The 12,259-nt window shown below is 37.6% G+C and overlaps 1 protein-coding gene across 2 annotated transcripts in view; it reads left to right on the top strand.

Moving 5' to 3' along the window:
• Positions 1-12,259, top strand: part of ABCA12 (ATP binding cassette subfamily A member 12) — a gene marked incomplete at its 5' end in the record, with an annotated part of 187,496 nt that overhangs the window by 163,174 nt on the left and 12,063 nt on the right. For both annotated transcript variants that reach the window (XM_081242250.1, XM_081242249.1), the window contains 9 exons: positions 1,714-1,768; positions 2,338-2,515; positions 4,227-4,342; positions 5,349-5,508; positions 6,726-6,979; positions 9,013-9,217; positions 10,324-10,433; positions 10,731-10,872; positions 11,787-11,921. In XM_081242250.1, coding sequence (XP_081098376.1) covers positions 1,714-1,768; positions 2,338-2,515; positions 4,227-4,342; positions 5,349-5,508; positions 6,726-6,979; positions 9,013-9,217; positions 10,324-10,433; positions 10,731-10,872; positions 11,787-11,921 — 1,355 coding nt within the window. The remainder of the gene's footprint in view (positions 1-1,713; positions 1,769-2,337; positions 2,516-4,226; positions 4,343-5,348; positions 5,509-6,725; positions 6,980-9,012; positions 9,218-10,323; positions 10,434-10,730; positions 10,873-11,786; positions 11,922-12,259) is intronic.

The raw sequence follows: 12,259 nt of genomic DNA, 5'->3' as shown, positions 1-12,259 counted from the left end.
ACTCTACTTAATAAAAATTATAAATTTAAGTTAATGGAAATAATATAACTTTAGAATAATCTATAATATTTGGGTGCTATCAAAGGGCCTTAATATCCTAATATAATGAACGTATACTATGTGAGCAGTAGTGAGAAAGTTCTTGTTCAGCTTATGACTTTATAGGAAAAAGTACTTAAGGGATATCCTCATTCCTACCCTTACTGTTCTTTTCCAAAGTTACTCAGACAGTATAGGCTTTGCCTTCACACCGTGGCCCTTTGCGAAACTTGTCAGCCCATTTTGACTCTGGCTAACCAGCGTCCTGTAAGGAAAGGGAGGAAAGAACCTTGCTTACACTTATACTCAGAAAGTATAACCAACCCTTGGAGATACAAATAATTTAAGACTGCATTGGAATTAAGTGACTACTTTTCTGGAGCCAGCTAGTTTCTCTGAATCGTTTTGGATCTTTATGTCTCAGTGAAAATCCCTCCAGAGTGGCTGAAGCTCCCAAGCTCCACTCTTGGTAGAGTTCTAGAACAATAGGCACCTCAGAAGCAGTAAAGGAGGAGAAGGGATCCTCTCAGGCTACAGTATTTCCCTACGACAGCCAATAGCACACGGAAGAGGGATGGGGGTGGGAAATGTCTGTTCTTTAGGAGATCCTCATATGATTGGTCTCCCTTTGAGGTGCTTCTTTAAATGTCATGCATTTCTAAAGTGCTACTGAATACAAACATCCATATTACCAGATGGAGAGAAGAAACTGGAAAACAATGACTTAAATGTAGTAGAGGGGAAACATGCTATATAAGAAGTGTAAATTCTTGCCCCTTCCCACAAAATTCCATGCACAGTGTGAAAAACTGTTTCGGGCTTTGTGTGTGTGTGTGTAAGTACCATCAATTGTATGGCATTGATGAGATTGGCAGGGGGTGGGGGCATCATTTTCCTTTAAAAGAATATCCCCAAAGTAAAATTCTTTAAGTGGGAAGCAGCCACACAGCACAAGGAGATCAGCTCGGTGCTTTGTGACCACCTAGAGGAGTAGGATAGGGAGGGTGGGAGGCAGACGCAAGAGAGAGGAGATATGGAGATATATGTATATGTATAGCTGACTCACTTTGTTATACAGCAGAAACTAACACACCATTGTAAAGCAATTATACTCCAATAAAGATGGTAAAAAAAAAATAAATAAAAATTGTTACTTCTTTTTTAAAATTTTTTTAAAAAATAAATTTATTTATTTATTTTTGGCTGTGTTGGGTCTTCGTTTCTGTGAGAGGGCTTTCTCTAGTTGCGGCGAGCAGGGGCCACTCTTCATCGTGGTGTGCGGGCCTCTCACTGCCGCGGCCTGTCTTGTTGCGGAGGACAGGCTACAGACGTGCAGGCTCAGTAGTTGTGGCTCACAGGCGTAGTTGCTCTGTGGCATGTGGGATCTTCCCATACCAGCCCCCTAAAATTTTTATTGGAGTATAGTTGATTTTGTTGTGTTAGTTTCAGTGGTACAGCACAGTGAATCAGTTATACATATACATATAACCGCTCTCTCATTTTTTTTTTAGATTCTTTTCCCATATAGGCCATTACAGAGTATTGAGTAGAGTTCCCTGTGCTGTACAGCAGGTTCTTATTAGTTGTCTATTTTATATATAGTAGTGTGCATAAAAATTGGTATTCCCAATTAACTGAATACCTACTAATGAAAAGAACCATCTCTTCTTTAAGGTATCATCCTGTATAGCCATCCTTATCCAGGAGTGCCAGACCAAGAACAAGCCACGTAAGCAGACATATATGGCATGACTCTTTTCTCCTTGGCTTATTGAGCCTTTGTATAAAGTGCTATAATTGGAAATCACAGTTGTTTCTGAGTGAATGTCAATCTAGAAGAGCTGGTACTATAAGTCACTCACTGGGATAAAAGGAGGTTTCTGAAAGTGTGTAGAGTGAGGTTGCCAAGTAGAGCTTGTTGACTGTAGATTCACAGAATCTCCTGCTTTTGTAAGTCAAGTGCATAAGTGTTTCATCATTTCAACTTCCCTGCATAGCATTTAAGTACGATTTCTATGCTCAAGAACTATATCTCTTGCATACACCCTGTAACCCTTGTTGACTGAGGTTTTTCCATCAAATATCCCTAGTCAATTCAGATGCACTCAAGCTACATTTATCCCAGGGTCACAGCCAAGTCATGTAGAAGATATTATCTGGCTGCCTTGCAAGAAGACTTATTTGTGTCACAGCCAACTCTTGCACTGTTTTGTTGATGGCTTTAGCCATGAATCTTTCTGAAATGAAAAGAATTCCCAAAACTTATGTGTGCTCTCCTCTCCCTATTGCTCAATGTAGAATGAGCAGCTTAATCGATATTTTAGTGGCACTCTCCATCCTGCTGGGCTACTCTGTCACCACTGCCAGCTTTGTCACCTATGTTGTACGGGAGCATCAGACCAAAGCCAAGCAGCTGCAGCACATTTCAGGCATTGGTGTCACATGCTACTGGGTAACAAACTTCATTTATGACATGGTGAGTAACTTGTGTCTTTGCAAGAAAGACAGGACCAATTTGGGTAGAAGACAGTTTTATATTTGAGATTTATTTGCCCTGGTTTGTTCATATTGTTACCACAAAGACAATAAATTAAGAAAAAAATTGCGTCAGGCTTATATTCATCCAGTGGTTGGAAGAAAGAGAAATCCACCTGCCTTGCCCTTACCTCTGTGGTCTGAGGACCTTCTATAACAGATTCCCCAGGACATTTGTTAGAATCCAGATTGCTGGGCCTCACTCCAGACTTAAGAGGTCCATATCTTGGGAGTGGAGCATGGAGAATATGCATTTTTAACAACCACTCCCCCAAGTTATTTTAAGCACATCGAAGTTTGATAACCACTACTGTGGAGAAATGGAAGCTTAGGAGCGGAATAGCCTTGCCCAGTGGTACCACATAAGCAAGCTTATAAAAAGTTAATCAAGGGCTTCCCTGGTGGCGCAGTGGTTGAGAGTCCGCCTGCCGATGCAGGGGACACGGGTTCGTGCCCCTATCCCGGAAGATCCCACATGCCGCGCAGCGGCTGGGCCCGCGAGCCATGGCCGCGGAGCCTGTGTGTCCGGAGCCTGTGCTCCGCAACGGGAGAGGCCACAGTAGTGAGAGGCCCGCGTACAGCAAAATAAAAAAAAAAAAAAAATAAAATAAAATAAAAAAATAAAAAAAGTTAATCAACTAATAGTGAAAAATTCGAAGTAGTAGCCTCTGCTGAATAACACATTAGAGATTAGTAGGGAAAATAAAGGGTGAATTTAATTGATAGCTCTCTTATTTGCCTAAAATGGTCCCAAATTCAGATGGTTTTTCTTGACGCCAAATGTGTCAGTATGGCCAAAAGCTCAGGATGGGTATGTGTTTGCCGGGTGATTATGGTGAAATTGTCATCGGCTTGCAGGGTTGGAGAGTAATTAACTGCCTATCCGTTTGGTTAATGCTGTATCCAGTGAGGTCTGAAATGCGATTGTTGTAGAAGTCAAATGTATAAAAATATGGTAATGATTCCTCTGGACTTAATAGGAGCTTTAATATGTCAAGAGGCTTAAACTACACACTTCTGTGAAGGGCTACTTATGACTTAGATTCTGGTTCTCATTCCAATTTTAGGAGATTTTTCTCCCTAATTAAATTCCCATCTCTTTCATTGTGTACATCTTGCTGCAAACCCTCAGCATTTACTATTTCTGCTTGCCGATGAAACACTGAATTCTTTGTTCATATCCTTGTGATTCCAAGAATGTGTGGTACCCACTGCCCTGCTGTTTTGCACAGAGTGGCTCACACTGATAACCAAGCCTTAGAAATCAACCATCTGAGAGAGTTCCAGCATTCAAAATGAAATCAGTACTTTGAGGGCTGAATCAAATACAAAGATACCTGGCTGTCTTATCTTTCTCACTGAACCTTTGTCACCAAATAATCCCAAGTCTCAAAGCCTGGAGGGAGGAGCACCAGGGACTCTGAGTATCTCTATAAAGATGGAGACTGGCTTGACCTCATATTGCAGGAGACAAATTCTAGAGTGAAATCAATGTAAAATGAACTGAATGTTACAAGCAACAAGATCATAGATAAAACTTCATTTCTTCAAGTGTTTCTAGTTCAGTTTGTTACAGTTTTAAACTAGATGGGCTATTGATTTTTTTTTTAATATTTGCCATTTATTAAACATAGTTTTACATATTCCCATAGGCCTTCTATTTGGTGCCTGTAGCATTTTCAATTGGTGTCATTGCAATTTTCAAGTTACCTGCCTTCTACAGTGGAAACAACCTAAGCGCTGTATCTCTCCTACTTCTGTTGTTTGGGTAAGCGGTGAAAGAATTAACAGAATTAAATGATCCTAGATACAAACAGGACCTAAATCTCATTAGCTAATTTACAATTGTCTTGGGGTTTCATTAGCCATGAGTAATGATTAACAATACATTACACCTGCTAATCCATAGTTTGTAAAGTGTAATACTTGTGAAAATTAATGTTGTTGTTGTTAATAGAATACCTATCATTAATGAGCACTTACTGGGTGCTGTCACACTTAACAATTTACATATGTAATTTAATTTACGTAAAAATGGAGGCCTTAGAATCATCAGAAAAATGTGTATACATGTATGAATTTATGTATTAACAAGTTGTGAGTATATATAAATATATAAGGCATTAAAAAGTAAATATATTCATGTATATTTATTTTTATCGATGCCTAAGAACACACATAATATTGTTTCTGAATTAGGGTAATTAATACAGGTAATACAGTTTGATATAACTAATACTTATCGTAGCAGTTCTTTCTGCCCTGAATGAATGGGTAGTAACCATTTAGCTAGCAATTGCAGCTGATGAAGGATCTCTCTGTCTCTAGTTCTACTTCATTACCCCAAAGGTTGCTCAGGTATTTGCTCAAAACAGGACATGCAGCTTCTAAGCATACTCTCTCTGCTTAGCTAGCCGACAATGTTGTTTTTTTCTCAACTTTAAATTATAAGATATATCTATTAAACTCACATTTCTGAGCCAAAAAAAATGTCTTGCCTGGGTGGGGTAACACCATCTCTAGGAAAAATTAATTTGTAATTGTAATGACTACTCAAGATTCCTTAAAAGACCTTTACTGTCATTTAAAAAGTGTGCTTCGCTTTTTTTTTTTTTTGGCTGTTGTTAAAAAGAGGGATAAAAGAGAGATCTAACTACAAGGCTTGACAACTGATCTCTAATGTTTATTTTCACTTTGGAACACTATCGAAGTTATTTATTTAGTAAAAGAATAATTACAGCATGACTTTAATTCTTAGTGTTATTAACATAAAGGTATGCCACATTTTCTTGGATGTACTTGCTGGCTGGGCTCTTCCATGAAACAGGAGTGGCTTTCATCACTTATGTCTGCATCAACCTTTTTCTTGGCATCAATTCCATCGTTTCCCTGTCGGTGGTGTACTTCCTTTCCAAGGAAAAGCCTAATGATACGGTAAGGTCCTTTATTAGTCTGCTAAACTTCAGCTATTGGATCAAATGCTTCAACATGTTCCAAGGTGGAAAGATTTTCTGTATTTTGCATTCTCCAAATAGAATAGGGGAATTTCATTTGATTCTATTCAATATAGTAGAGGGAAAACTATGGTGTTTTAAAATTCTTTTTATGTTCCATCTAGGTTAATGTCTATGATTATATTTATGCAGTGTCAAAACTACTGACATTTGATGGGGCTTGAGTAGGTAAATGGAGATACATTCAGTCAGATACCTTGTATGGCACTACAAAAATCATGCAACCAATCGGTCAGCTAAACTTTTTACTCATTTAACAAATTGTTATGGTATGGTAGGGACAAGGACAATGGCTTAGTTATATGACTATGGGTTAAGATTCATTTGAACATCCATAGAGAAAAAACCTGATTCATTCCCTTTCAGTCATGTATTGGAGTCTACTTCATTGCAAGCATCACTTTCCATTCAGAGCTAACAGTCATGACTGGTGACAAGGGAAGCCCTACCAGTGCTGGGCAATTGAATGGAAAAGAATAGAAAGAAAATGAAGTGAGGAATAGACAAGCACACTCAGTGCTGGACAACTGAATGGAAAAGAATAGAAAGAAAATGAAGTGAAGAATAGAGAAGCACACTCCAGGAGGAAGAAGAAAATTCATGAGGTGCAAGTGGTTGGTCCCAAGTGTGAATAACATGAAAATGAGCCATTTGCTCCTCGTTGAGATAGGTTGTCTCTCCTTCCATATATTTTACCATTTTACTCCCTCTTCTAGTAGGAATTACCTTAGGTTCTGAAACTTTACTGTACTAAATCCCTCCTTTACTCAGGCACCTACCCATAGATACTCTATCAGACCCTAGCACCCTGGCTGTTACTACATTCCTAGGACCTAAAGCAGGTATAGAAGTGATTCTGCCCCCAGGGTTTGGCCTGACACCTTAGACCATCTCAAATATATATATATATATATATATATATATATATAAATAATCCTTTTGGGCTTGTATTTTAGTAATAAATCTCCACCATTTGGTTATAGTAAATGTTTATATGTAAATTCAGTATGCATGTGAAATAATTGCCAATCTAGATAAGCTTCTCAGGTTTCAATATTTATCTACATCTAGTTTCAATTTTTTGTCAATTTGTTGGAAGGCTAACACTGAGCTTTATTTTTATTTGTTTTATTTCAGACTTTAGAACTTATTTCTGAAACCCTCAAGCGCATTTTCCTGATTTTCCCGCAGTTCTGTTTTGGCTATGGTTTGATTGAACTTTCTCAACAACAGTCGGTCCTAGACTTCTTAAAAGCATATGGAGTGGAGTATCCAAATGAAACCTTTGAGATGGATAAACTAGGTGCAATGTTTGTGGCTTTGGTTTCTCAAGGAACCATGTTCTTTTTCTTGCGACTTTTAATCAATGAGTGGCTAATAAATAAACTCAGGTAAATACAATGAAAACAGTGTTTGACATCCATGACAAAACTCAATTCAAAATATTCAGAGAGGGGTCAGTAGTCTAAGCTTTTCAATTAGTAATATGGAAATGTTTTGCTCAAAAAACTTTTAAAAATTGTAGCATAATTCACAATCTATTTAATTCAGTAAATAGTTAGCAAACCTTACTGTGGCTGTGCAAGTATTGTAAAGTGAGGGAGTAAAATTAAATAAGCACAATTGTTAGCCTCCAAGAGATCAAGATTCAGTGGTAGAGAGAAAATATGTACATAAACAAAAGATGTAGTCTTTGAGTTGTGTTTGGAAAGATAGAAAGTAGAAGTGGGGAAAGAGAATTGAGTATGTAGAATATTAGCAATGGATTTGGGAAAAGAAGATTGAGTAAAGTGAGAAGAAAATCATAAATAAAAATACACATACCATTGACCCAACAATTCTACTTCTAGGAATTTTTCCAATAGATGTGCTAACACATATGCAGAATTGTGTATGTATAAAGTTACTCATCATAGCAAAAGAATTCCTAATAGCAAAAGAATGAAAACAACCTAAATGTCCTTCATTTGGGAGCTGGTTAAATGAATTATATGTATAATTTATCAATGAGACACTATGCAGCCATTAGAAAGAATGATGCAGTTCCCTATGTAATGTTTGGGATTACTTCTAATATTTATTAAGTGAGAAATGCAAGTTCAGAACTATAAATGAAGTATACTACAATTTGAGTTTTAAAAAAGGAATATATATTACTTATGCATACATATGCATAGATTATTTCTAATTATGAGTGCCTCTGTTAAAAAAAACTGTATATGGTTAAAAGAGACTTACTTTTCACTAAATATTCTTCAGTACCATTTTAATTTTAATACATGAAGTGCATGTATCACCTATTGAAAAATAAGATTTAAGTTAATAATAGTGAAAGGAAAGACAAGAGCAAAGATAGAAAAATCTTGAGGCATATTTGAGAAATGAATAATACAATTTGACTAGAGCATAGACTAAATGTAATGAAAGAGTAGGAGCTAAAGCACGGGGTTGGAAAATTATGGAGTCTACTGATTGGTTAAAAAGCTATAGCTTGGACTTTATTCAAGAAACAAATAGTAGCACATTAAAGGTTTTTGAACAGACACCAACAGGATCAAATGGTGCTTTAGGAGCTGTGATTTTTGTGGAGACAGTGCATACTGTAAGGGAAGAGTCAGAGATGCTGGACCAGTTTGAGGTTCTTGGATAAATCTGTGTGAAAAAAAAAATGAAACCCTGTGATGGTAATATAAAAAGACAGAAAATGATAGATGACTGTCTGTTATAAGGCATTTCCAGTGCTAAGAGTCTGACTGCGTGAGTGGATTTTGGAATGGGGATGTTTTCAAAGAAAACATCACAATTGGAATCTCTGGGGATATCATTAAAAGAAACAGGGGACATTGGGAGGAAGACCTGAATTGATTTGTTGGTTTGGTTTGCTTTGGTATTCATTAGGCAAGATACTGAAGTGGGTTTGATATTTCGTGAGTTTTCAGGACTGATAACCTTAATATATTGACTAGATCCTAGGTAAGACATTCACAGTAAAAAGACTGTAGACTAACATTCATATTGTGATGACAAAAGAAGAAATAGAGAGGATTTTAAAAAGGTGATCATTGATCATGGGCTTGTAAAGTGTTGTCTTACTAATGACTCTAGTCTCTCTGTTAGGCAGTAACTTTCAAACCCAAACTAATTTCCTTGTTACTGAAATTAAGATTCTCACTTTTAATAGTGGATCTGTAAGCATTTAAGTCATGGAAAGCAAAAGCTGTTTCCCAAATATTATAACAAATATTGTAAAGAGCATCCATACTGATTTTTAAGTTACTTGAGTACCATAATGCATAAAAAATTTAAAAGAAACCTAGTATGTGATAGCACGCTTTTAATGAAGTGAAAACTTATTAAAATATGTCAAAACTGAGTGGTACCATTTCAGAGTCATTGATGCAGAATCATTGGGCCCATTTTTTAGAGTCTTCTTCAAAAAATTTCATTCTTCACCTGTTATTGAGACAATAGTTGAAGATGAAGATGTGTGGGCTGAGAGGTTTAGAGTTGAGAATGGTGCAAATGAATATGACCTGGTCCAACTCCATCGTCTTACAAAGACCTACCACCTTATCCACAAAAAGATTATAGCTGTAAACAACATCAGCATTGGGATACCTGCTGGGGAGGTAAGGAACAGTGTTTTGTTTCTAGCTATCCTTTGTATTGACATGGTAAGTGACAAAAATCTTTATCTTTCCTTAATTTTTGTCTAGAAATATGAAAGTCAACCTCTGAATATTTTGACGGATTCTATATATGTAATTTACATGTGTCTATGTGTTACTTACCCTGTAAGTCTTCGTTTTGGCAGGGAGGACTCACTACACACCAAGTCCTGAGCCCCCTCCCAAGTTACTACCCTCCCTGAGTGGACTTTCAGTCAAGAAGTCTATGCTGGGTGCTCTTTTCAACTCTTAGTTTCCAGGCCTCTTCAAAAAACAGCATAGGGCTTCCCTGGTGGCGCAGTGGTTGAGAGTCCGCCTGCCGATGCAGGGGACATGGGTTCGTGCCCCGGTCCGGGAGGATCCCACATACCGCGGAGTGGCTGGGCCGGTGAGCCATGGCCGCTGAGCCTGTGCGTCCGGAGCCTGTGCTCTGCAACGGGAGAGGCCACAGCAGTGAGAGCCCGTGTACCGCAAAAAAAAAAAAACCCAGCATAAAGAAATCAGTTGTCAGAAGTGAGGTACTAGAACTGCATTCATATTCATATTCTTGCTGTTTCACAGAAGCAACAGTAAGACAGCTTTGAAAGGAGGAGAAGAATGTGGACATTTCCCTTTTTGCCGAGCCTGACTGCAAACTAAATGCATCAGGTTTATTCTACCACATAAAGAGATTATCGCTTCAGTAGCTTATTCAGTAAAGTTGTGATTCTGTGTGCATAATTTGAAATCTATAAATATAATTACTTTGTCAGGTTAGCATATCTGACTTGGGTATCCTATCATGTCACACAGTGGTGTGCTATAATATAATATGTAAAATAAGTCCTATGTATATGTAAAATGTTCAGATGATTAAAGGAAAAAAGATACTTAAGTACCTAATTGTTTTAAAAGAGAAAGTTTTATCCAGTGCCAACAAAGCACTGCAATATCCATGAGTAATTCGAGTGATTTATTTTTCTTGGTAATTTATTTCACCCAAGGAGAAGGAGAAAAGAGATATAATAGTACCATGTCTTTGTTTTGAATTAAAGTTTACATCTTTTTTTTTTTCTCCCTCAAACCAGTGCTTTGGCCTTCTTGGGGTGAATGGAGCAGGAAAGACCACCATCTTCAAGATGCTGACTGGAGACATAATTCCTACAGGTGGAAACATTCTGATCAGAAATAAGATTGGGTATGAAAACAAATGCTTCAAATTACTGAACACAACATAATTAAATGAGAAAAATAATTAAAATGAACTCCTTATGTTATTTTGTGGTTATATTATTAAATCCTTAGAGGAAAAACAGCTACTCGAGTGGAAATTTTTAAACCTTTAAGTATGACTATGACGGTGGGATTGTTTTTACCTCTTTTTTCCAGACTCACGAATCACCATGACCCAAATAGAGCTACCTTCCCAACATCTGAGGACTAAGAGGGAAACATCTTCTGAAAGTCATTTGTGTTTTTGATTCTTTCAATTCAGGTCTCTGGCTCACGTTGACTCTGACAGCTCATTAATTGGCTACTGTCCTCAGGAAGATGCTTTGGATGACCTGGTAACCGTGGAAGAACATTTGTATTTCTATGCTAGGATACATGGAATTCCAGAAAAAGATATTAAAGAAGTGAGTATAAGTGTGAAAAACTAGTTCATTTGAAAACCATTATTATTTCTGCTTCCCACACACCCACCCTCGAGACCAAGTTGACATCTGGAAAATTATGACATTTCTCTCCTGACAGTGATAATTGAGGCAGTATTAGCGTGATTGTGTATATCATAAATGAACCTATGAACTCGACTTTAGAAACATCTTGGCCCATGTTTGTTCAGTTGTCTTTTAAAAACTATCAAATAAAGAATGACATTTGCCTTAGACTCTGGGTTGAGCCATGTTTGGTGATGCCTGTATATCCTTTAGTGTTCAGATAAGTACTGAAATATGGAATTACCTACAAAATGCCCAAGTAAAATAGAATAGCTTCCAATTTGATTTTTTATATTTTTTTTTATTTTTTATTTTTTTGGCTGCATTGAGTCTTCTTTGCTGGGTGCAGGCTTTCTCTAGTTGTGGTGAGCAGGGGCTATTCTTCGTTGCGGTGCACAGGCTTCTCATTGCGGTGGCTTCTCTTGTTGTGGAGCATGGGCTCTACGAGCGCGGGCTTCAGTAGTTGCAGCACCTGGGATCAGTAGTTGTGGTGCGTGGGCCCTAGAGTGCAGGCTCAGTAGTTGTGGCGCACAGGCTTAGTTGCTCCGTGTTATGTGGGATCTTCCCAGACCAGGGCTCGAACCCGTGTCCCCTGCATTGGCAGGAGGATTCTTAACCACTGTGCCACCAGGGAAGTTCCTGAACTATTAATGTTTAAGTGGACCTTTGAAAATAAACTAAAATTTATGTTGAATTTAAATGTTTTAATTTTTTCGGGAATGTATTTCTTCATTATAAAACTTTCTTTTCACAAGTAGCTCTTTTCCCGTTTAATGCTTTAAGGGTTTTGGCAAGAGAAAATCAACTTAAGTCCTCTTTTCCACCCACAGACTGTTCATAAACTCCTTAGGAGGCTTCACCTGCTGCCCTACAAGGACAAAACTACCTCTATGTGTAGTTACGGCACAAAAAGAAAATTATCCACTGCACTGGCCTTGATAGGGAAACCTTCCATACTGTTGCTGGTAAGAGAATCATTGTGAAAAAGGCTGCTACCTAATTAGAACCACATATCCAATAGTGTGTGTAACAGTTCATTATCATTATTGCAATAAACATTTACTGAGGTCTCACTATATGCTAGTTATTTTGTAAAACACTTTACATATATTGTCTCACTAAGGGAATTCATATCAGATAATTTGTTGCCACAAAAATATGCCCTCAAAAATGTTTTTGTCTGAAGCTATGGCTCAGTCGGTTTCAGAGGAAACATGGGAATAGGAAGTAGCTGAAACAAAGTCAGGATATTTAAATGAGTAAGTAAAATTATGACAGAAGTTGATTCCCAGTTATTGAAGAA

The sequence above is a fragment of the Mesoplodon bidens genome (genome assembly GCF_964165515.1).
Source record: "Mesoplodon bidens genome assembly, chromosome: 8".
Taxonomy (NCBI): Eukaryota; Metazoa; Chordata; class Mammalia; order Artiodactyla; family Ziphiidae; genus Mesoplodon; species Mesoplodon bidens.
Note: the sequence above shows the minus strand (reverse complement) of the source record. Positions and strands in the feature narration are given on the sequence as shown.